Consider the following 26,484-nt stretch of genomic DNA (forward strand, 5'->3'; position numbering starts at 1 on the left):
AACTTAAATACACTTATTTTCTTAACTAAGTTTTTTAAAATCCCAGAGTTACTGGTTTTGGGAATAGCTAGTATGAAAATGCTACTTTTAGGAGCATGTCCTGTAGAATACATCTCTGCAAGTAGAGAGATAATTATTATTCAAGTTAGTACAACTTTAAATAATTTGTGAAAATTATTTTAAAGAATTTCTTTTAAAGGTTGTTGAGTACAGTGTTGTGCAACCCGTAGTCTCAGCTGCTTAGGAGACTGAGGTAGGGGGATCGCTTGGACCCAGGAGTTTGAGAGCAACCTGAGCACCATAGTGAGACTCCATCTCTAAAAAATAAAAATAAATTTAAAAAATGTTTTTAAAAGCCAAAGGATAGTTATTGTTTTAATTAATTGCTTTTAATCAATTAAAATAACTCAGAACAGAGAATTATCATTGATGGTTTAAAAAAGATAGAAGTGGCTGGGTACGGTGGCTCACGCCTCTAATCCCAGCACATTGGGAGTCAGAGGTGGGCGGATCACCTGAGGTCAGGAGTTTGAGACCAGCCTGACCAACATAGTGAAATCCCATCTCTACTAAAAATACAAAAATAAATTAGCTGGGCATGGTGGCCGTCACCTGTAATCCCAGCTACTAGGGAGGCTGAGGCAGGAGAATCACTTGAACCCGAGAGGCGGAGGTTGCAGTGAGTGGAGATTGTGCCACTGAACTCCAGCCTGGGTGACAGTGTGAGACTCTGTCTCAAAAAAAAAAAAAAAGAAAAAAAAAATTATAGTGGTAATAATAGGTTAGAGTGTTTCCTGTTGAAGAAATGAGGTCCCTGTTGTTTGTAGTTTTATGACTTCCACATCAGTCCTAGTACAGAATTTGAAACATTGTAATTGTAATTTTGATTTCTTAACTGCTTAAGCAAAGCATCCTTGGTGTTAGCATAAGCCCTTAGTGATTAGTATTTAATCATCATTTTAATGAAGAAGAGAAACTGACTTTAAAAAATCATAAAATAAAATTCTTAAAATAAGTTTTGAAATACGCAGTTGAGGTAATACTTAGTCATATTCACACAACACTATCTTTGACACTATCCTTGAGAAAGTAGATAATAGTTAAGATGATAGGGTTTGAAGCCTCACTGGATCTGGGTTGGAACCTTAAAAATCTTTCCAGGTTACCTATGCTCCCTCTGCCTCAGTTTCCCCACCTATCAATGAAGATAATTTTACTTGCCTTAGATTGTCAGGAGAATCGAAGGAGACATGGTAGGCATGATTATTGTGACTTCCCTCAATTACATTTTGAGTCAAACACTTAATCTGAATTTAATTTCAACTGTTTTCTGAATGGCAGTTTCTTATTTGTTTGTTTTGCTTTCTTTAAAAATATAGGATTAACCAGTTCCTTGACCTCAGGACTCTGGATTGGACTTAACAGTCTGAGCTTCAACAGCGGTTGGCAGTGGAGTGACCGCAGTCCGTTCCGATATTTGAACTGGTTACCAGGTAGGGTTAAGCCTGTCTGTGCTGAATTAATCCAAATTTAAGTCATCTAGATGCCTTGAAGACCTGTATTATCTCACCTATTGATCTCAAAGAGAAGAATTGTTAGACTTCATCAAATACAGTTCATTTCACCTTGCTTTGAAATCTACCAGCTAGATTTCCATATACTAAACCTTAAGGTTATATACCAGCTTCCTGGGATAGGGGTTTGTCTGCCAGGATTCTCACACAAATCAATAAAGGTCTCTGTTTAAAATTTCAATTCTCAGTGTATCCCTGATTTGTTGGGTATTACATTCAAAAGCAGATGTTGTAGCTACTCTTAAACATGACTTCCTAAATATGCTAGCTGCGTTGTTACTATGTACTTGCTGTTGCATGGACTTTGTCACCATCCTTGAGAGGATTGGCCAACATCTCTTTGTAAAGTTGGACAAGTGGATTGAAATTATTTTGGGTTGGAGAATTTTTTATGACTGTACCTTGAGTCATGAGCTATTTGCAATTTTGCTGTCCTTGTGACAATGATTTTAACATCTACATTAACAGCCCCCTTTCCTGTTTTTGATTTAGTAGCACTGGATTAAAAATAGTATCTCAGTCACAGCTTATGATATTCCATATTAGCATAAAAATTCATTAGCGGTTTCTTGACGGTTTGTAGTTTACAGAAAACCAGTTGGGGATGGTAAAACCTACAACAACTTTCTCATTTTTTAGAGGATAGAAAATGCTGTGAGCTAATTGTTTCCACATTGTCATGACATAAAAGTAACAGAATATAAAATAAGTTTACATATTGAGCAACTATTTAGAGAAAACAAAAAAAAGATATAAAGTTTTTATCTCATTCACCAGTACCAACTAGTGTTAGTAGCCACTTGAGGCCTTCTATTGGGTATGAATCCAATCCCCACCCCTCAATCCCACCCCAGTGCCATTTTTTTTTTTTTTTTTTTTAAGGAAAGAGTGCAATTAATGATTAGTGATGTCTGCCATGGGTGTGGGAAAGGACGGAAGTATCATATTGGTCACATCTTTACTTATCAATTCTCCTATGGGCCATACTATTATAATACGGCATTCTTCAGACAGTCAGACTTCTTTTCTAAAGCCATTGAGTGATTTTTGTATTTGGCTTAGAAAATTAAACTCTCCTTTTTTTTTTTTTGAGACAAGGTCTCACTCTGTTGCCCAGGCTGGAGTGCAGTGGCGCAGTCTCGGCTCACTGCAACCTCAGCCTTCCTGGCTCAAATGATTCTCGTGCCTCAGCCTCCCAAGTAGCTGGGATTACAAGCATGCACCACCATGCCTGGCTATTTTTTTAAAAATTTTTTGTAGAGATGGGATTTCCCCACATTGGCCAGGCTAGTCTGGAACTTCTGAACTCAGGTGATGTGGCCTGCCTCAGCCTCCCAGAGTGCTGGGATTACAGGCGTGAGCCACTGCACCTGGCCAAACTCTCCATTTTCTGTATTTGGTTTATTGTATTACAAGAAGAAAAACTGCAATAAAACAACATTTCAAATAGATGCTAAAACATGAGAGAAAATTTTTAGAGAACATATTTTGGTTTAAATAAATTATATTTTACTATGAAATTCCAGTTTCAAAGCATTACTTCAACAAACGATGGTTACAGTGCTGTCACAAAAGTCTTGAGCTAATAATCAGTTCTATTTTTTTCTGGAATGCGGGAAGTCAAAATTTCTGGAATATGGGAAGACTTACGGCAAGAGAATACATATAAAATATCATTTTTCTGTGGGTGAAGATTTTAGGTGTCTGTCTACCCATTCAGCCAGACGCAATTAGAGAGTACTGGTTGCGCTCAATCTGATTTATTAGACAATAAAATTTATTAGGGGACTAGAATGTATTCTTTTCTGTGTTGCTAAATTTTTATGCACAGTAGGCAGTCATTTAATTTATTCAATCAGGGGTGATGATTATGATATTTAACCACTTGGATCCTACAAGTTCAGGGAGAACATTTCTGAGTTAACTTTGGGTGAAGTAAAGAATGAAAGTGGAATATGATTAAGAAAGGGAAGTAAATGCTTTTTTAAATTAAACCTCAATTCCTAAGAAGTAGGCGCAAGATTAAATTGCTTTGCGAAATGGTATGAGAGTTTCTTCCAGTGAAAATTAGAGATCTTGTGGAAATTAAAAACCGGTTTCATATAAATTGTTCAGTCAAGCATTCAATTGAATAATTACCAAGTAATGAATCGATTAAAATATATTCCCTTTTGAAGTGAGAATATTTTGCATAAATGATGTGTAAGCATGAATTCAAATATATAATAACTATGGTAAACATTAAAACCACTAATTAATGTCTCAAAGTTGAGAGAGGTATTGATAAATAAATGTGTAACATGATTTTCTAATTAACACATTAATAACTAATAGCTAGAAAATGTATTTTTTTCTTGAAAGTTTCCTTTTAGTGCTGATACCTTATCTGTTAGTTCAGTTATCCTGTTATTTTAGTTACTGTATCAACAAGTATTTAAGATATCTTTATGCTTATTACTAACTTTATGATAACTTTATGCTTATTACTAACTTTAAAATAACTTTGGCTGGGCGTGGTGGCTCACACCTGTAATCCCAGCACTTTGGGAGGCCAAGGCAGGTGGATCATGAGGTCAGGAATTCAAGACCAGCCTGGTCAAGATGGTGAAACCCCATCTCTACTAAAAATACAAAAATTAGCCAGGTGTGGTGGCAGGTGCCTGTAATCCCAGCTACTCGGGAGACTGAGGCAGAGAACTGCTTGAACGTGGGAGGAGGAGGTTGCAGTGAGCCGAGATCGTGCCACTGCACTCCAGCCTGAATGACAGAGCGAGACTCCGTCTCAAAAAAAAAAAAAAAAAAAGGATAACTTTATGCTTATTACCAACCATTATTTATGGTTACTTTATGCTTATTACTAACCATTACCACCAAACCTTTTTTAAAAAAAACCCCTTTATTTAGATTATTACCTGCTCCAGACTTTGTGGAGCAGAATGTGGCTCATTCACACTGTCTTCAGGTGGACGGTGAAGCTAGTTTGGGGAATACTGGTTTTTAAATCATATATTAGAATAGCAAAACACATGTGAAATATATCAATGCCTGTATTCATACCACTAGCAACACTGACTTTATCAGGTTCTTTAGTCAGTTTCCACTAAGAAATGGATAAGGCATAGCTGCTGAAAGTATTCTTCAATAGGCTGAGTTGAAGATAGTGAGAGAGTTTTAGTTCTGGGAGCACAGCATGTTGCCCTTCTAGCTCTCTCATTAGCTTTTTCTCCACCATTTATTTTATATTTTTATTTTTGAGACAGAGTCTCACTCTGTCACCCAGGCTGGAGTGCAGTAGTGTGATCTCCACTCACTGCAACCTCTGCCTCCCAGGTTCAAGCAACTCTCCTGCCTCAGCCTCCCAAGTAGCTGGGATTACAGGTACCTGCCACCTCCCTGGTTGATTTTTTTGTATTTTTAGTAGAGATGGGGTTTCACAATGTTGGCCAGGCTGATCTCAAATTCCTGACCTCAGTTGATCCACCCGCCTTGGCCTCCCAAAGTGCTGGGATTACAGGCGTGAGCCACCGTGCCCGGCCCTAATAATGTTTAACATGGTTGGTTTGGAACATCATGTATTCTTTCTTTTTAATAATTTCTACTTTCAGATTCAGGGATACATGTACACGGTTGTTACATACCTAGGTAAATTGCATGTTGCTGAGGTTTGGAATATAAATGATCCATCCCATCACCCAGGTAGAGAACATAGTACCCAGTAGTTCGTTTTCCAAACTTTGTTACCCTCCATTCCTCCCCCATCTCATAGTCCCCAGTTTCTGTTGTTGCCATCTTTGTGTCCATGAGAACTCAATATTTAGCTCCTAGTTAGAAGTGAGAACATGGCTATTTGGCTTTCTGTTCTGTGTTAATTCACTTAGGATAATGGCCTCTAATTGCATCCATGTTGCTGCAAAGGACATGATGATTTCAGTTTTTTTTAATGGCTGCATAATCATGCATTCTTTCCATTAGGTACCTCTCTTTGATAATGTAATCCATTGTGACAACTGTTCAAGTTTTAAGGTGTAACTTTATTAGTTGATAATGGGGAAAAAGGTTGTTTCAAAGAAGTATATTTGCTTTATCAACCTTCTAAGTATTGGAGTGATCCAACAATAAGAAAACAATAGACACCCACCTTGTCTTTTGCTCTGCAGTCAGTAAATATTTTTTTGTGAATGTGTAGCAAAAGACAGAATGGGGGTCCATTGAATCTCCAGGATGAAGACATGAGGACACGTGGGAGGGATGCTCTCTGCTGGGAATAGCTATAATAGTCCACTTTAACTTTTCCTTTTCCTCAAAGGAAGTCCATCAGCTGAACCTGGAAAAAGCTGTGTGTCACTAAATCCTGGAAAAAATGCTAAATGGGAAAATCTGGAATGTGTTCAGAAACTAGGCTATATTTGCAAAAAGGGCAACACTACTTTGAATTCTTTTGTTATTCCCTCAGGTAAGTGGTCTATGGGGTCTGAAGTGCCCAAACTATTAGAATTGAAAGATAAGTACCATTACAGCTTAGGTGTAACTGTTGGAATGCCTCCAGAGGTTTTATGGATAGTCGACGGGGTAAACTGAATGATATTACTGCAATATTTCTGTGTGCTGGTTGCTAACATTTCCTGAGTGTGCGGCGGTGTCTGGGCATTGTGGAGACCCTCTGACCTAAATAAAAACGTTATCTTCACAAGCAGTGTTCTGAGGTAGGTGTCATTATTCACATGCTGTCGTTGAGGAAAAAGATATTCAGAGGATACAGAAACCTTGCACACTTGGCAAAACCAGAATCCAAGCGAGAAAGTCAATATTTGGACGGGATATTTATATTAGGTCCTTACGGCTCTCTTTGGGCTTCCATGCTATGCAGTGTAGCATCTTATACGGAAGTTTTCATAGACTAGAATAAAATATCTAAAAAGTTGTAACTGAATTTTATTTATTTATTGAGACAGAGTCTCATTCTGTCACCCAGGCTGGAGTACAATGGCGCGATCTCAGCTCACTGCAACCTTCGCCTCCTGGGTTCAAGTGATTCTCCTGCCTCAGCCTGCCAAGTAGTTGGGATTACAGATGTGTGCCATCATGCCCAGCTAATTTTTGTATTTTTGGCAGAGACAGTGTTTCACTGTGTTGGCCAGGCTGGTCTCGAACTCCTGACCTCGGGTGATCTACCCACCTCAGCCTCCCAAAGTGCTGGGATTACAGCCATGAGCCATCGTGTCTGGCCTGTAACTGAATTTTAAATGTCGGCTAGACTTCAAGAAAAAAAAAGTCAGTTGTGCTGTCCCTTACAATTTTATAGGAGAATAAACTACTAAGGCAAGAATTATTTCTTCAAATTGATGAAAGACAAACTACATATTTTTATTATTACCTGTTTTTGGAGGGATAACTAATGCTTTAAGTGGTTTAATTTATTTCTGTTTTTCTGCTGGAGGAACCTGACAATGTGACATTCTTGATTTTTTTTTCTCATTGGCTTTGAAAACAATTTCATGTATTTTAAAATATGCTTGACATAGCTAGAGATTCAAAAGGTACAACATGATAAATAATAAGGTTTTCCCTACCTCTTACCTGTAACACCCGATTTACCTTCCTGGAGAGTGATTGTTTCTGGGTGTGTATCCTTAGTTATTCTGTGACTATATAAACATATACATTTATAATGATTTTTGTTTCATACAAATGGCAATATACTGTAATAGTTTTTACCCTAAGTTTTCCACTTAATAACAATTTTGGACATCATTCCATATAGAATATAAATAGCTTCTATGTGTATTTTCATGGCTGTCCAAAAGATATTGCAGAGACAGCACATATATTTTTTTGACCAGTCTCCTGTTAATGGATTTTTAATTTAATTTACTTCCAATCTTTTATTAATACAAACAGTCCTGAAGTGAATAACTGTATACATTGTATGCACATCATTTCATGCACGTGGTAATGCCTGGAAGTGGACTTGTTGGATTAGGGAGGAGATGTATTTGCGATTTTAATTAATGTAGATTTGGCCAAGATCTTAAATAGATATAGATGAGGGTCATGGATGTTAGGTTTGATTATGCTTTACAGGTTCTCCATAATGACAGTGGGTATCTTCAGGGAAAGCCCATCATTTTTGCATTTTACCTCTACTATTCCTCCTCTAGGAGGAATAGTGTATTTTTTTCCTTTTTGGAAGACTTCATACAATTCTCTTTCGAAGACTTGGAATTTCCATGTTGCCAAAGAGGAGAATAGTTATTTTATAGTTTCTCTGGTACAGCACTCAGAATTCTGTAACTTGGCCTTACTGCTTAACCTGCCGGTGTTGGGATCCTCATCTGTAAAATGGAAATATTCATGACTCTTCTTCCTGAGATAAAATTTTGTTCATTTCATCAAACACTCAGTACATTCTTATTTCTCTGTGATGCCTCCTTCACTTGCTAACCGCTTGACGTGAGTTTCTGAGCGTCTCTACACTCCCTGGATTAAGGATTCTGTTTTATCTATAAACTCAGATAAACTAGAACCTGGAAAAGCGTATCAGAGTTCAAATTATGCAATATACAGGATTGGCAACATCCTTAGGCAAGAATTCAACCTCAAACCCTGTGAATTCTTGTAACACTAACCCGTTCATCCATAATCCTCAGGTCTCTAAGGCTGTACAGTCTGGCTTAACAGGCACTAACCACATGTGGGCACTGAGCACATGAGCTGTGGCTAGAGGAACAAACCATCTTCTGTGGCTGCCCCAGGGAACTCCCCTTCATGTCACTCAAGTCAGTTGTTTTCATGCTTTCAAATATTTTTAAAGTTCATTGGTTCAGTTTTTGAAGGACTCAGCATTGGCTGATCCTACTGTCAATTTCCTGGGTAGCAAAATTAAAATAAACCACCAGAGGGCTCCAAAGCTGTGCTAACTTTTCTTTCTTTGTCTTTTTCTTCTTCTTTTTTTTTTTTTTAAACCACCGGAAGTGCAAAGAATCTAAATTGTATTGAGGGAATATAATTTTTTTAAAAATATGCATTTTTATTACAGTTGTACACCATTTGAGCCTCATGACTGATTAGTTCCTTGTATGACTACGGGGCACAGAATCCTGGGCTTAAACAATGATATTTCAGATACTCTCCACCTTTAAGGGAAGATAGGACCAATTCAGGAATTAAAGGAATAGTGAAGAAAGTTACCCTATAATGAACATATAGTAAGGCAGCCATTTGAAAACATTTAATATGAGCTTAAATAATATATAAGTTCACTTTCATTTGGTAATATAGTCCCCCTCTAAGCAAAACATGTTGCCAAATTACTGTTTGAAATAGTATCTCTAGAATAGTAATAACAAGCAGCCATATATCAGCTATAACTTCAATTCAATTCTTTTTCTCTTTCAATACTCAATACATCTATATGTATCAGGCCCCGTGCCAGGCTCAAGGCAATAGGGATGAATAAAGTGAGTTTCTGCTTTCAAATGTCTTTATTGTCACTTTCCCCTAGCTCATTACTATTAAAGTAAATTTTTATAGTGTATAATCAAGATTATACAATTCGATGCTATTAGTAGCGATCCTGAGGATGTTGACAACTGGTTTAATTAAATAATGATTGTGTGGTGTTTGTGGTTTACAAGCACACTGTCTCTATTCTTTTCTAGTTCAGAAGAACACAGGGTGGGTGGTTTGATATTTGTGTTAGTATTAATCTCATTTAAAAATTTTCACCTGTATGGATACTTCTGTTCATGTGATGTGACTTGCCTAAGATCACACAACTCACCACACATTCAGGTTTTACGAGTTCTGACTCCAAATCCCTCTCCTAGTTACAAGAGCACGTATCAGTTTCGGGGAGCAAGTAAATGGTAGTGGGTCTGTTCTGAGGCAATAGGTGGCTGAGTCGTGTGGCTATGGTGGCGGAGGCTCCTTGGGGACCGTTTGTCCCCCAACCATTCCAGCTGCCTACTTCAACAGTAATCTGCCTCTCAAGAGTGATTGGCTCCCTAATGTCCATAGAATAAAGTAAATTCAAATCTTTTAGGGGATGTGTTTAGTCCCCCAAAGCTGTCAGGCCTCCAGCATTTAAACAGTGCATAACATATGCTTAGTTCAGCTTTGCTGACAAGATTTAGATAATCTAATATATATTAGTATAGTTTTGTTATAGGTACAACTTTTTAAAAAGAAATTTCCCATAGCCAAGTACAGTGGCTTATGCCCCGTAGTTGCAGCTACTCAGGAGGCTGAGGCAAGAGGATTGCTTGAGCCCAGGAGGTTGAGGCTGCAATGAGAACATGATCACACCACTGCACTCCAGCCTGGGGTACAGAGTGAGACCTCGTCTCTTAAAAAAAAAAAAAAAAAAAAAAGAAAGAAAGAAAGAAAATTGATAAGATCATATCCCATTTGACTAAAAAGTACATTCTTTTGTTTTGTCTAAAAACCAACAAAATAGTATATGGCTTGTCTATCTTTTGTGAATATGTATGCCGCAAAAATTAAAACTAAATATTACCTTTATTTGCCTAATGACTATAAGCTGTTTCATGTATTATATAAAATGATTAAAATATTGTTATAGTTTTAATCAAATATTTTAAAATTTTTTTCCACCCCCGCTTTTTGTTTCCAGAAAGTGATGTGCCTACTCACTGTCCTAGTCAGTGGTGGCCATATGCCGGCCACTGTTACAAGATTCACAAAGATGAGAAGAAAATCCAGAGAGATGCTCTGACCGCATGCAGGAAGGAAGGTGGTGACCTAGCAAGTATCCACACCATCGAGGAATTTGACTTTATTATCTCCCAGCTAGGCTATGGTGAGAAGCCTGACAGTGATAATATACTTGGCTTTAATCCTGGGAGCACCCCTCTCTACCCACTTCTGGAAAATTTTATTGGAAACATCAAATTTAATCAATGTAAATTAATAATTCAATGAACAACATATGAATTTAATCACAAATGCTAAAAATGCCACAATGTGAAAATTGTATAATAATTGAAAGAATTCTGATCGCTGAAAGATGATTCAATTTTTTTCTTTTAATGTGTAGTCCATTTATGGATAGTTTTAAAACATTATTTTTTAATGTATTATCTGGATTCAGAGCAGTCTACCTTAGGCTTGTCAACAATGATTAATTCCTTGGAATTATCTGTGTGTGTGTATGTATGTATCTTCTTTTTTTAGGTCCATATTTTATCTCCTAAAAAAGATCTCTAAAGGGACTATTTCAGACTTTGGATTTCTTTCTTTTTGTGAATTTAGCTGATGCTGGGAGGGTGTTGAACAGTGAAAAATACAGGATTTTTGTTTTGAAATGGTTAGATGTCAACCTAAACCTTTTAAAGAAATACATTTCTTGGCCAAGGTACGGTGGCTCACGCCTATAATCCCACCACTTTGGGAGGCCAAGGTGGGAGGATAGCTTAAGCCCAAGAGTTTGAGGCCAGCCCAGGGAACAGAGTAAGACCTTGTCTCTACTAAAAAAATTTTTTCTAAAGAAATGTATGTCTCAATTTTAGGTGCATAATTAAAAATACATAGAAAATGTACTAACCAGAAAAAAAAAATAGATGAATAAAATGAGTTGCGAATGCTTGTCCCGAAGACGAGCGACTTGAGAAACAGCATAATGATAATGGGCACTCAGCAGTGCTTGTTGATTAAATGATGATCATTTTCATCTTCCACTGATGAGGCTGCTGAATAGCTGCAGCTGCTCTTCATTTCCCCCCAGCAAAACAAGAGGAAATGGATGGTGGAGATAGTGGAGACAGCTTCCTGACACATAGTGCTTGGAAACTGATGGGGGCTGGGGGAGGGGAAGAAAAAGCGATTAACAAATAGGTGAGAAAACAACAGAGTAGTACCAGAGAAAGACTTAAAAGACCCCGAAACACTCCTGCCCCTAGCACCTGTCAAATGGTATCCATCCTCCTGTGTTGACCCCATTGAGTGTCTTAGGCCATGAGAATAGCCCAGCTGCAGCCTATGAACAATTTCTTGGGTATTCTGTGTCTACCTATCCTGAAAAATTCACACTAGAAGATACTAATGGAATCAGAACTGATACGTCTGAATAACAGTTACTTAAATTTAGTGTGGCACTTATCATAGCCAGTAAAGTTTGCAAATGATTTAGCAGAAAACAGGTTAGTTAGGATGCTATAGAACTAGAGTGCACATTTAACTCTACTTTCTATAACACACTATAGTAAAATAAAGAAACCTGATGTTTTTATTGCTATAATTATTTCAGGAAATTGGATGGCCAAAGTTGCTTTGAAATTCAGCTTGTGAATTAATAAATTAGAAAACCTTTCATTAAAATTATTGATAAGGTTTTATTTTAAACAATAAAATAATATTAATACAAGTAAAGTTGTAGAGTTAAAATTATTGTCTCTAAAAAAAGCCTAGAAATTTTTTTTAGATAGTTGAGATGATACCTTTTGTATTAATCATGGAAGTATATTTCAAGTGAATACTTTGAGACTTGTACAAGTAAGTTGTGATTATACCAATGAATACAACTTCCCCAACTGATTGATGAAAATCAGCATAACAACTTTATACTCACATCTTATATATTTTTCTAGGATCAAGATTGTGCTTAGAAATTGAAGGAGTTATAGGGGAAGAACAATTTAGTGAGAAATATGTATATAAAAAACTCTTAATACTATACTCTAATTATGGGACTTAGGAGGTTAGTTTTTCTTTGATCTTCAATTGAAATCTTTGAGGGGTACATGAGGTCACTTGGAAGCCTGTATTTGTTGCTGAAGAGATCATGATCTGCAAATCAAGTGAAAGGAGAAGAGGATCATCTTGGCAATGTCATTCATTCTCCACGGCACTGGAAACATCTGCCAGGGCTGGCGCCAGGCCAGCCAGAGACTTCTCCAAAAGCAAAGTTGAATGTCAACTTTCAGGAGGAAGAGACTAAACTGCTTAGGGAGATTCTTATATATTGTGATATTTTCCTCATTTTCTACCACAACATCATCTTTACAATACTTTGGCAACTAATTTTATTATACCACTAAATGATCATACATGAAGCATTCACGATGGGACTCCCAGTTGTGTGAATTAGATAGATACTGATTTGTGTTCACTTTAACTTTTTTTTTTATTTAGACAAGTTTATTTTTTAGCCATGACATCTTTAACCTTCATTGACTTTAACGTTGTCCCATTTTTGTTGTGATATTTAGGAATTTTTAGCATGGCACCTACTTATAAAATCAATAATGCTGTCCATGGAATTTCAAAACAAAATGGTCACATTTTAAATCTATATTGGTTGTTTTGGTTTTAACCTCATTTGTTATTGAAGTTTTGCTGGAATTTCATGGCATTTCATGGTGAAAATGATTACAGATTCATTTGTGTGTACAGCCTAAGAAGTAGCTACCAAATGTCAGGCGCAAGTCTCACCTCTTGGTTTATAATTCTTTCACTATATAGATACTTTACACTCCCAGTACACTGATTGATCTTTAACGGAAGCACCTAGAATGTTCTTGATAACAACAGTCAGTAAAATAGAAGCAGTTTAAAATTTTTGTTATTTTAAAACATTCATCAATTTAATCATAGTCAAATAGATGTATATAAATAGGCCACTGTATTTCCAATAATATGAGTGCAGTTGACATGGTAAATTATTTGTAACAATAAAAGCAGCTTCATAAGATAGAGCATAGTAATAGACCTACCTCAGTTTTGTTTTTGTAGCTGCCAGGAGATATAATCTATATTTCCGCTAAAGAATACAGTCATATTCACAATGTAAAGGGTACACTACACAACCTCAAACTAACAAGGTAAAATGTAGTTGGCATCTAAGTCGACAGCATGTAGCTCAGATGAATACACATGAGGACTATCTTTCATGATGGTGATCATATCAACGGAAGTAGAGCCCTGTTGATGAAGCACAGTGCCTTCCGTTCCTTTTACCCTGCCGACCTTTGGAAAGCAGCCCTTGTATTTACTACTGTGTGTTTCTTCCTGTTTAGAGCCAAATGATGAATTGTGGATTGGCTTAAATGACATTAAGATTCAAATGTACTTTGAGTGGAGTGATGGGACCCCTGTAACATTTACCAAATGGCTTCGTGGAGAACCAAGCCATGAAAACAACAGACAGGAAGATTGTGTGGTGATGAAAGGCAAGGTAAGGCCGCTTGAATTACTGATATTTATAATGAAAGTCACAGGGGAGTTTTCCTTCTGTCCCACTCAGTTACATATGTTTGTTTAGATTGTTTTTATTCTACGTAAATTGGTATGGATCAAAGGTGAACCAAAACTCAGATTTGATTTCTTGAATCCCTCTCAATTGTCTAGCAAAGTCAAATTTTCTTTTCTTTTTTGAGACGGAGTCTCGCTCTGTCACCGAGGCTGGAGTGCAGTGGCATGATCTCAGCTCACTGTGACCTCCACCTCCCTCGTTCAAGTGATTCTTCTGTCTCAGCCTCCCGAGTAGGTGGGACTACAGTCACGTGCCACCACACCCGGCTAATTTTTGTATTTTTAGTAGAGACGGGGTTTCACCATATCAGCTAGGCTGGTCTCAAACTCCTGACCTCATGATCTGCCCGCCTCAGCCTCCCAAAGTGCTGGAATTACAGGCGTGAGCCACCACGCCCAGCCCAAAGTTAAATTTTCAAGAGGATCACTGAAGCAACAGACAGAAACTTTTGGTTCAAGGATGAAATTGGCCTATAACAAATACTCATATTGTTCCTATGGCACTATATATATACATATATGGCCACATATATAGTGCCATATTATAATGGTGTATATATATACCAAAGCTCTCATTTGACCAATTAAGCCATATATATATGATTATGTATGTACACGTAAAAAGTGATTATAAGCCATATATATGATTACAAGAGACGTAAAAAGAGATATATATGTATGTGTGTGTATATATATGTAAAAAGAGATCATAGCCCCATATAGATGTAAGAGATACATATACACTGAGTAGATGCAGACCTACTTAGAACTATGGTAGTTGAGGCCTGGAACCTGTACTTGGGGAGCTACGTTCATTTTTTTCAGTTTATTTGGAGATGTCATATGAAATGATGGTGTTTATGATTAAAATATGACCTTAGTGACTGAAAAATGTCATCAAATTTATCTTTTATTAATAGACAATAAACACAGTGATTAAGAGGCTGGGTTTTGCTGCATGACTGATGCCTTTATTTGCAAAGTGGAAATAAGAGCTGTAGTCAGCTCACCTGTGGATACGAGGTGTTTTGTTGTTGTTGTAGTTTGTTTGTTTTTTAAGACAGAGTCTTGCTCTGTCACCCAGGCTTCAGTGCAGTGGTGCAATCTCAGCTCATTGCAGTCTTGACCTCCTGGGTTCAGGCCTTCCAAATAGCTGTGACTACAGGCGCATGCCACCACGCCTGGCTAAGTTTTTGTATTTTTGGTAGAGATGGGATTTTGCCATGTTGCCCAAGCTAGTCTTGAACTCCTAAGCTCAAGCAATCCGCCCACCTCAGCTTCCCAAAGTGTTGAGATTTCAGGCATGAGCCACTGTGCCAGGCCCAGGATGTGAGTATTAAATAATGCATGTATAGTACACAGTTCCCAGCCCATATTTATTGTTCAGTAATTTTTGTCATTATGATTGTTTATTTTTGTCACTGTGGCTATTATTTTTGTCATTGTGGTTGTTTTTATCATGATGGATTGAAAGTTTAAGAACATATTAGGTGTTAACTATCCAAAGAGTAGACAGAAGAAACCAGAAAGCAGCATGCTTGGAGGAGGTGAAAGGTCAGTGTGGTTGAAATCGTGAAGTTAGAGCCGGAAGGGTGGGTAGGAACTGAGGTTCAAGAAATATGAATTGTCTCAGAGGGGTAAGACCAAAGTGGCAATTTATAAATATTACTCTGGCTAAAGGCTTCCGTATTAGATTGCATTGGACTGAGACCAACTAAGAGATGGGGCATTAAAGACAGACAATACAGAAAACATTTTTATTTATGTATTTATTTATTTGTTTATTTTTTGAGATGGAGTTTCGCTCTTGCTGCCCAGGCTGGAGTGCAATGGCACAATCTTGGCTCAATGCAACCTCTGCCTCGAGAGTTCAAGTGATTCTCTTGCCTCAGCCTCCTGAGTAGCTGAGATTACAGGCGTGCGCCACCACACCCAGCTAATTTTTTTGTATTATTAGTAGAGACAGGGTTTCACCATGTTGGCCAGGCTAGTCTTGAACTCCTGACCTCAGGTGATCCACCCGCCTCAGCCTCCCAAAGCGTTGGGATTATAGGCGTGAGCCACCGTGCTTGGCCCAGAAAATATTTTTTTCAAGATGTTTAGCAGCAAAGGGAAGGAAAGGAGAGGTCCTGTTAACATGAAATCTCAAAGGAAAAGGGAGGGGATAGAATCTGAAATAAAATGGAAGATTGAGCCTCAGATCCAGGAGAAAACTCATCGGTAGAAATAAGAAGAAGGGAGGAAAGATGAGTGCGGTTTCATGATGTTTTCAAGTTTGGTGTGTTGGGTGTGGGAGATTTTTCCGGATGGCTTATATGAACTTGATTAATTTGAAGACAGAGCTGACTGCAGAGATTGATGAAGAGGCTGCATGCAAAACTTTTGTGAGCACCAACATCTAAGGACTTACAGACATTTTTAATTTCTCCCTGGATTCCTCTAAACAGTGGCTTGGACATCTCAGATATAAAATCATACTGGGATTCCAATCTCTTTTTACATGTTTGTAGCCAGAGTCAAAATTACTGTTTACATGTGAACATGTCAATTACCTTTCCTTTTGGTAGATGCCGTTTTCTCTCAATAACCTTGGATCTTAATTTTCCTTCTCTGAGGCACAGTTACAAGAAAATGACATCAAAGTCCAAAACTGGCCAGGTGCAGTGGCTCACGCCTGTAATCCCAGCACTTTGGGAGGCCAAGGTGGGCGGATTGCCTGAGGTCAGGAGTTTGAGACCAGCCTGTCCAACATGGTGAAACCCCGTCTCTACTAAAAATACAAAAAATTAGCAGGGCGTCGTGGTGGGTGCCTGTAATCCTACCTACTTGGGGGGCTGAGGCAGGAGAATCACTTGAACCTGGGAGGCGGAGGTTGCCGTGAGCCAAGATCGTGCCACTGCACTCCAGCCTGGGGGACAGAGTGAGACTCTGTCTCAAAAAGAAGAAAAAAAACAAAACAAAACGATAATCCTTTGTTTTCTTTCTCTCTGCTCCCTGCAGGATGGGTACTGGGCAGATCGGGGCTGTGAGTGGCCTCTTGGCTACATCTGCAAGATGAAATCACGAAGCCAAGGTCCAGAAATAGTGGAAGTCGAAGAAGGCTGCAAGAAAGTGAGTGCGCCATGCTCACAGTGACTTAAGCTGAGCACATATGAATTGATACAGTTGGCTTTATTTTTATGTGTGAAAGTGCCTTGTTATTGCAGTAGCCAAGGATTTCCGCCGTCTCAATCTTCAGTGGCTTATTGTTAGTGTTTGATCTCACTGTCCTCCTTAAAGTTTTCTTTGGAAATTCTAGAGTTGATATGGAGGTACACAAGGCCAGTAGATCCTTTCAGGATGTCTCGGGAATTGGAAGAGGGAGAACAGGAACTAAAAATGGCACATCAGAGGGAGTCTGGCTAAGTTGAGGACAGGCCATGGGAGAAGGTGTCATCCATAGTCTACTACAGTCTGTCATCCTATGGGTTGTTAAGAACATTTCCGGTAGATACCCCCAAGTTGCTGATAGCAAACGATCCTTAGTCATTTTTTCCCATTTATAATATTTCTGATGAGGCATCTCCTGGAGAGGATTCTTCTCAGTAGGTCACTGCAGTGGGGAGGTAGGAAATCCAACCTCCAACTGGTACCCGCAGTAACTCAGTGGTCCCTGTGAAATAGTTTTTTAAAGCACACAGAAGCTACGAAAACACAGGGTTTATGGTTATCATTTTTCTGTTTGATTACTACTTCCTCTTTTCTCCTTTCTTATTTTCTTTGAATAAAAACGAAGTAGAAGCTGTTTTTTTTTCCCGAGAGTATTATGTTGTGGTCACATAATCTTATAATACGTACCAGAAAGCGGATAATTTGGTACTATAAAAGTAAGCCACAAAGAAATAGAGCAGATAATGGAAAATGATAGCATGGAAGAGGCACAAAGGACCTGGGTGATTTCAAAGTTCCTCTTCCAAGTTTTGAATTCTAGAAACTTCAGCTCAGAGAAGCAATGTAGCTTTCTGATAGAAACAGAGGCAAGGCTAGAACCCAGGTCTCCTGTCCCTAGACCATGATCTTTTGTTTTGGTTCCAGCATATGTTCATATTCTTTGCCTGATCATATGCTTACACAATAGTTTGTATATTACTGTCATTTTCTAAAATAACAAACCTTACATTTTTATTACTTTTAATCAATCTAAGTTTTATTTTTTCTATTTTCCTACACATCTAAAATCTTGATAATAATCCTGTTTAATCATTAGGATGATAATAACAATAAAATAATAACAGTCCTTTATCAAGTACAATTATTGCATTCTAATAGATTTACAGGATGAATATTATAGTCCTGATTAAAAAGTAGAGGAAACTGAAGCACAAAGAGTTTAAACAACTTTACGCTTTAAAAACACCTGTTTGAGGCAGTGTCTTCCTTACTGGGCTGGGAGGACTAGGGAAGAAAAAAATCTACTCATCAACAAAGGAAGATAATAAGATATTTTTTTTCTCTGGGCCTGGGCATGCAGTGGTGTCAAGGGGTCTTTCTAAGAATTCAAAAATCACAGTCTTCTTGTTGTTGCACGGACCTGGGATTTAATTTTCAATTCAATGCTATTAGTGTGGGAAATCCTAAACCAAGAAATCAACCTAAAGTGGCCATGAGTTGCTAATATTCCAGGATGCCTGACATGTAGAAATGTAAATCCTCATTATAAAGAAGTCTCATTATTCAAGGTGTGGGAACCCCACAGGTGAGACTGAAACCCCAAATTATAAGGTATACCACCAGGATCTTCATATGGGGAAAATTTACAGATATGACATTGAAATGTGTTTTAAAATGTTTACAGAAAAAGACAGAAATGAAACCATTGTTCAGCCACCAAATTGTCTGAGAATGTCTTAAATTCATCCTCACCCTGAATAATAGTTTAGCTAGGTCAGTTTAGAATTCTAGATTAATGGTTGTTTTCCAACAGCAATTTACATATTATTTTATTATCCTTTCTCCTGGCCTTATTTTTGCTACTGGAATTCCTGCTGTCACACTAATTCTTCTTCTGTTTTGAAGTGGATATGCTAGTGGTTCTCTGTGATTGGTTTTAAAATCTTCTCCTTGTCTTTGGTGTTCTGCAGTGCCTGGGTGAATGCCAAGTACCTAGTGGAATGCTGCAGTGTAGCATTCTACTACATGTGCCTAGATTTGGAATTATTTTGTTTGTTGCCTTTGCTACTCAGTGTGATTCTTTCTTTTTGAAATGGAGTCTCACTCTGTCGCCCAGGGTGGAGTGCAGTGGCGCGATCTCGGCTCACTGCAACCTCCGCCTCCCAGGTTCAAGCAATTCTTCCACTTTAGCCTCCTGAGTAGGTGGGACTATCAGCATGTGCCATCATGCCCAGCTAATTTTTGTATTTTTGGTAGAGATGGGGTTTCACCATATTGGCCAGGCTGGTCTTGAACTCCTGACTTCATGATCTGTCCGCCTTGGCCTCCCAAAGTGCTGGGATTACAGGTGTGAGCCATTGTGCCAGGCCCAGCGTGATTCTTTGAGGTTTCACTGCCATCTTTCAGTTCTTGAAAGTGACCCATCATTAGTTTTATTCACTGCTTCTGAAACTTCTGAAACTTGTCATAGGTGGTTGTTCAACATTCTCATCCTATTGTCTATGCTTTCTATCAACTTTTTTTTTAACCTCTTTTTATATCTCTGTCTCTTCCTATGCTATCTTTTCTATCTTGCTATCTTTTTATCTTTTCATCCAATTTACTAATTTCCTATGAAACCCTGATTACTATATTTAATCTGACCATTGATTTTTTAACTTCATTGCTGTTTTTCTTCTATAGACATTCCATATTTCGGTTCACGTCCTCCTGTTCTTTGTGCATACCATTTTGATCTTTTGTTATTGGATTTATTCTTTTGTTACAAAGTCATCTGAAACATGCTGGGGTTTTTTAATAAGAACTTTCTGTTTTATTATGTTCAGTTGTTGACTCTTCCTTAAAATGGGACATTTTCTCATATGGTTTGTTGTTGCTGTTGTTTTGAGACAGAGTCTTGCTCTGTTGTCCAGGCTGGAATGCAGTGACATGATCTCAGCTCACCACAACCTCCACCACATGGATTCACGCAATTCTGCTGCCTCGGCCTCCCAAGTAGTTGGGACTACAGGCACGTGCCATCACCCCCAGCTAATTTTTGCATTTTCAGTAGAAACGGGGTTTCACCATGTTGGCCAGGGTGGTCTTGAACTACTGACCTCAAGTGATCCACCCACCTTGTCCTTCCAAAGTGCTGGGATTACAGGTGTGAGCCACTGCTCCTGGCCAGTTTGTTGTTTTGGTTGTGATTTAGTGACCTCTCCATCCCCACCCGTCTCGCCAGACGTCACAGTCTCTCTTGACCTGGTTGGTGGGCATATTTCTGATGCGTGGTTTTGCATTCTACTTCTTGGAGTGCTTTAGAGATTCCCCTTTACAGATTAAGTATGACTTTAATTTTTTGGCTGTGGATTCCCATGCAATGTGGATAGCATAAACTTGGAACTGTCACTCATCTGCGGCACAAACTTGGTATTTATTTTCAGACTCAGGAATTGTTTTATTCCGGTACTCAGAACCCTAGGTAGATGACAAGACACTGTCATTTCCTGGTTCTGTGGGCAGAATGTTCTAGTTCTCCTTTAACCAAGGGGTTATGGGGGTTAGTGGTATCATTTCTATACAAGGATCTCAGTTCCAACTCCCTGCCTCAAATGAGACAAAGGCCAAATATCATATTCTGTGTGGACACTAACACCACAGCCCCTAGGTCCTTAATCTAGGATCTCATCTGTCCTTGGCCAACAACAATTTAGTTTGTGCATTTTCTATTCAGCTTTTAGTATTCAACTAAATTTGGGTATCTGGAGATTTCCCCCTTCTTCCTCTCAAACTCTAGTATGGATTTTTCATTTACTGTTATGTTTTTATTTAGCATTTCTTTCTTTCTTTTTTTCTGAGACAGAGTCTCACTTTGTCACCCAGGCTGGAGTGCAGTGATGTGATTGATTGTGGCTCACTGTAGCCTCGACCTCCTTGGCTCAGTCTATCCTTCTGCCTCAGCCTCTCGAGTAGCTGGGACTACAGGCACATGGCATCATGCCTAGCTAATTTTATAAAATTTTCTGTAAAGATAGAGACTCACTATGTTGCCCAGGCTGGTCTTGAACTCCTGGGCTCAAGTCATCCTGCCACCTTGAACTCCCAAAGTGCTGGGATTACAGGCATGAGCCACTATGCCTGGCCATTTCTCTGTACTTGGAGTATGGGAGGAGGAACAATGCTGAATCATGCTGCCTGAAGTTTGAAAAGTGGTCTCCTATGACCAAATAATGTAGCTTTATACCCATCTTCTAGTATTGTCTTCCATAGGCAGCTAGGCTTGCGCTTCCCCAAATTCTTTCCTGTGGTTACCTATTCTAAAACTGGTATCTTAGCCATTCTGTTCAGTTTCCTCAGAGAACATTTCACAAATAGTTTTTGTTGCAGGATACATTAGAAGCGGAGAGAATGACTGCCCCCAATTATGTGCATAATTTGTCATAAGAGAAATGATGTACTACTGTTTCTTTTATTTGTTTATGTATATAATTTTCAGTGCATTTCAGATTCTTCAGAGTTGTGTTCTTTAGACATTCCTATTGTTTATCCAATAGTTTCATGATAGAAAAAATATTAAAATAATATTTTCTAAGGCCGGGCACAGTGGCCGGGTGTGGTGGCATGTGCCTGTAATCCCAGCTACTCCGGAGGCTGAGGCAGGAGAATTGCTTGAATCCGAGAGGCGGAGGTTGCAATGAGCCAAGATTGCACCATTGCATTCCAGCCTGGGCAACAAGAGCAAAACTCCATCTCAAATAATAATAATAATAATAATAATAATAATATTTTATAATATATATGCATGAACTCTGCTCATTTATTCATTGCTTGATAACATTAATAGGGCTGGAAAAAACATCACTTTTACTGCTATATGATTGGACATACGCTTTCAACATTTGCAGAAGCAAACCAAACCTGTAATAATGAGAATGCTTATTTAACAACTATTGAAGACAGGTATGTAACTATTTGAATTTCATTTAAAAATATGTCAAATAGAAAAAAGTTTCAGAAAAGCCCAAGTATGAACGTACTCTAAATTTCTGAGTATACTATATGTGATCTTGAGGTATGATTTGTAAAGGTAGAAACATTAAAAATAATATTCTTATTTGGATTCCTCATTGCAAACATTATAAACCGTTTTTGCTAAATTTAGTAATATAAAGCAACATTCAGAACAGTTTACAAATAATAATCTAGTAAATGTAGTTTATAGAGCTAACTTTTTAATGATCCATTGTGTGTTGAATTTTTTAAAACAGGAAAGTAACTAAAAGTTACCAGCTCAAAATCACGTTATATCTTTACCACTCTGTCCACCAAAAAAGAAGGCAAAGAAGTTTACTGAATAATTCATTCATTCTTTCCATTCTTCCATTCTTTACTTTGCTAGGTTAACAGACTCATCGGTCAGGAAAATCACACGGACATAGAAAAGTTTATGTAATTTTTTACCTCTACAGTCCCACCTATTTTTAAGATTTATTGATTTACTCTTTACCTACTCTATGTGAAGCTCTAGATTAGCCACAGAAGAAAGTTTCCAAAAATGGAGAAGTATCTATTTCACTTGCAGTAAAGAAGTAACAAAATTATGGAGTTTTAGTACAATAAGTTATATTTACTGGAGTTTCGAGGCAGACCGAATAACATGTAGGGGATACTGTTGATATTAAAAATCTTTGGATAAAAATGAGAGATGTCATAACCTTTCATAGTCTTTATAAAAGAACTGTATTTCTATCCACATGCTGTTTTCATGTATAATGAAATGTCTAATATATGGTAGTAGCACCCTAATACGATGCTGACATCTGAAACTCAGAACATAGGTACTTTTTATCTTCTGTGAGTGAGGTGAACTGCTCACCTTTAGGTACCATGAGATCATACTCTGGTCTGCACTATAATTGATCTTTTGGTCTATTGGAGTATTATATACATGATTTCACTATATTTTACATTTATTTTTCCTTGTGTATCTTCTGTAATATTTATCCTCAGGAGTTCACTAATATGGTTTAGAGACATTTAAGGAAACTAAATCGAGTTTGGAACTTTTAATTTTTTTGGTTTGTTTTGTTTAGGGAATAAAATTATTTAGACTATGGTCAAATAAAATGTTGTATTGCTGTTAGGTTTCTCTGTATTCTCTTCCTGCTCTCCCTGAAGTCATCTACAACTCTCTTCGTTCCTGGAAATTGCAGACACCATTTTTCTTTTTCTCGAAAGACAGATTTTTGGCTATGTTGCTGCCTCCATTGTTTTGTTTGTCATTTCAGACACATTTTTGGTGCCTTGTCAACCGAATTTTATTGTTCCCAGATTAATGCCAAATGCACAGACAAGATTCCAAAGGGAGAGACGGTGTTGGAATTCATTATTCTGCTTCTCATTCTTTCTGGAGATTCAGTCTCTGCTTCTCTATATGTCTTGATAATTTTCTCTTTTGTTTCGGAGCTGAGATATGAGAGAATCAAATTGAGGGGGGAAATTAATGCAGATTATTCCATGGATATTATCCTTGATAACGTTACTAACCTTGAACTTGCTTAATCAATAATTCAGTAGAACTATTTGAAGAGTGGACTGATTTTTTAAAACACTGTATTTTAAAATGCAGTAGTTTTCTTCTTTGTATTCTCAAAATTCTCTGGTATTTTTAGAAGAGGCAGAGGGGCTGACGAGGGCTAGAGGGAGTTGGTTTGAGTATATCTGAATGATTTTATACACTCAGCTATATGGTATTTTTCCATCATAAGTTCACATTTCCTTAGTGAAAATGTGTATAATGTAGATGACATACAGATATAACACAATATATTTGAATTACCAATTCAATTATAGCTGAAACATGGAACTGAGATAGTTTTCATATTGATAATTTTGAAAATTGGCATAAATGTTTTGAAAACTTAATTGAATGTTAATTCTTCTTTTTAAAGATATGAACAAGCATTCCTGACTAGTTTCGTTGGCTTAAGGCCTGAAAAGTATTTCTGGACAGGACTTTCAGATATACAAACCAAAGGGACTTTTCAGTGGACCATCGAGGAAGAGGTTCGGTTCACCCACTGGAATTCGGATATGCCAGGTATGGGCAGCACTTAGGTTGAGGGTTGCGTTCACCCTACGAATCTGTTGGATAAAGTCTGTTATTCCTCCGGGTACCTCTCCAAATAGACTAGGTAAATTAATCATGCTTTTAGTAACAGTTTATATTTCATTCTCTTTTTGTTTTTTTCTTGTCTTCCTTTTTTCCCCCCCCAAAATTTCCTAATAAATTTAGTGTTCTAAAGAAAAAAGGAAGAAAAGTTTGCTAGGTATCTTGCTAGGTTATGTGGTACTGGTCTACTTAAAACCCATTCGTGAAATTCTCAGTGGTCACAAATGTTTCAAATGGTTGACTTCTTTCTTTCTTTTTATTTTATTTATTTATTTATTTATTTTGAGACAGAGCCTCACTCAGTCGCTCAGGCTGGAGTGCAGTGGCACCATCTTGGCTAAGTGCAACCTCAACCTTCCAGGTTCAAGCAATTCTCGTGCCTCAGCCTCCCGAGTAGCTGGGACCACAGGCATGTACCACCATGCCTGGTTAATTTTTGTGTTTTTAGTAGAAATGGGGTTTCACCATGTTGGCCAGGCTGGTCTCAAACTCCTGGCCTCAAGTGATCTACTTGCCTCGGCCTCCCAAAGTGCTGGGGTTACAGGAGTGAGCCACCGTGCCTGTCCTGGTTGACTTATTTCTGAAAACCTAAAACTATATTAAATGGACATAAAACTTTTCAGTGCAATTAGGAGTTGAAATATTAGAGTGCTTGGCTGGTGCAGCAAAGGACATTGCTCATGCAGAACTCGTTATTTCCGTATCTTCCATGTGCTACCATGTTTAGTCTTTTATTTGCTTTGGATTTTATTTTATCCTCATAAAAACCCTGCCAGTTACCTGGCTTCAGTATCTTCATTTAAAAGAAGTGGAGGTCAGGCGCGGCGGCTGTAATCCCAACACTTTGGGAGGAGGAGGCGGGAAGATCACCTGAGGTCGGGAGTTTGAGACTAGCCTGGCCAGCATAGTGAAACCCCATCTCTACTAAAAATACAAAAATTAGCCGAGTGCAGTGGTATATGCCTGTAATCCCAGCTACTTGGGAGGCTGAGGCAGGAGAATCGCTTGAATCTGGGAGGCGGAGGTTGCAGTGAGCTGAGATTGTGCCGTTGTACTCCAGCCTGGGCGACAAGAGCAAAACTCCATTAAAAGAAAAACAAAAAAAAAAGGTGGAAACTGAGACTCAGGAAGTTTATGTGACTAGAAAGTTTCCAAGCATGGATTTACACTAATCTGTGGCATCCCCAAAAATGTGCTACTTACACTTGCACCACCCTGCCTGCCTCTCTCTATATTTTGATTTACCTTCTCTAGTAAGATGTTGCAAGTTGTTTCTGAAATAGTCTCTGAAAGATTCTTTGACTTTTTATACAGTGGTATCACTAGCACACAACATTGTTTAGTATGACCACACATAGAGAAATTTCAACATCCCTTATAGCAAATATTTCATTGTGCTTGGGTGAAAAGCTAAAAAATAATAGCACAAGTCTATCAATTTGCTACCTGACCTAATACATCCTAATCTTCAGTGTTCTATAATTTGCATTCTTAGTTTTCAATAAGGGAAACAGATCAGTAACCTAAATAGTGTGATTCTTGTTTATGGAATTATTGAACTTTCTGAACTACGGCAAGATTTCAGTTGATTTAAGAAGTAACTGGATGGTGCATTAAGAGCTGAGTACATACTTTAAAAACACATCTTGGCAGTCGTGATAAGTCTTACTCTGTAAGTGAAACTGCTTAAGTTTGCCTGTGGTGTCATCCGGCAGCAGGATTCTGAGGAGTGAGCCCTGGAATGTCCTTAGGGAATCACAGTGGTTGGAACTGGAACAGAACTCAGTTGCAACCATTGTCATGGTATATCTTTGATGGAAGGACGGTGGCTGGCCTCTTTGGCTGAGTTTACAGCTTCAGGAGGAGTGGGCAAGGAGCCTGGGGCTTGGGCCTGAGCATCAGGTCAACTGAACTGATTCTGACGGTTAACCGGACGCCATAGCCTCTGTAGTCATCTATTCCACAGTTACCAGGTTTTCACTGGGTGCTGCAAAGAGAAAGAGACAATCTTCGGAATCAGGGAAAACCCTTGAGGTGTCAGGGAATCAGCGATTTCAGAGAAAATATTCTAAAAAAGGTGTACCTCCCCGGAACTTCATGAATGACTTCTCAGCACTTCGTGTTCTTTCAAAGTCTAATAATAAAAAAAATGACTTCATCCTAGCAGCGAGGAATCCTGATGCTTTCAAAGCTCTGTCTTAGTTAATTGCTATTTGGAAATAACCTTGACTGTAAGACAGAATTATAAACTGTTCAGCTCGGTGCATCCTCATTTTGTTTTATGGACTTCTTTGTTAAAGCTGGCATTCCTGAAGCTCTGTGAGGCAGGTCTTGGCATTT

The 26,484-nt window shown here is 38.2% G+C and overlaps 1 protein-coding gene across 1 annotated transcript in view; it reads left to right on the forward strand.

Moving 5' to 3' along the window:
- MRC1 (mannose receptor, C type 1) overlaps positions 1 to 26,484 on the forward strand; it is a 97,271-nt gene that overhangs the window by 28,896 nt on the left and 41,891 nt on the right. The window contains exons 5-11 of the mRNA XM_011976583.1: positions 1,380 to 1,493; positions 5,881 to 6,027; positions 10,207 to 10,392; positions 13,607 to 13,764; positions 16,842 to 16,952; positions 21,817 to 21,932; positions 23,924 to 24,072. Of these exons, the coding sequence (XP_011831973.1) occupies positions 1,380 to 1,493; positions 5,881 to 6,027; positions 10,207 to 10,392; positions 13,607 to 13,764; positions 16,842 to 16,952; positions 21,817 to 21,932; positions 23,924 to 24,072 (981 nt within the window). The remainder of the gene's footprint in view (positions 1 to 1,379; positions 1,494 to 5,880; positions 6,028 to 10,206; positions 10,393 to 13,606; positions 13,765 to 16,841; positions 16,953 to 21,816; positions 21,933 to 23,923; positions 24,073 to 26,484) is intronic.

This window comes from Mandrillus leucophaeus, unplaced genomic scaffold (assembly GCF_000951045.1).
Source record: "Mandrillus leucophaeus isolate KB7577 unplaced genomic scaffold, Mleu.le_1.0 Scaffold1018, whole genome shotgun sequence".
Taxonomy (NCBI): Eukaryota; Metazoa; Chordata; class Mammalia; order Primates; family Cercopithecidae; genus Mandrillus; species Mandrillus leucophaeus.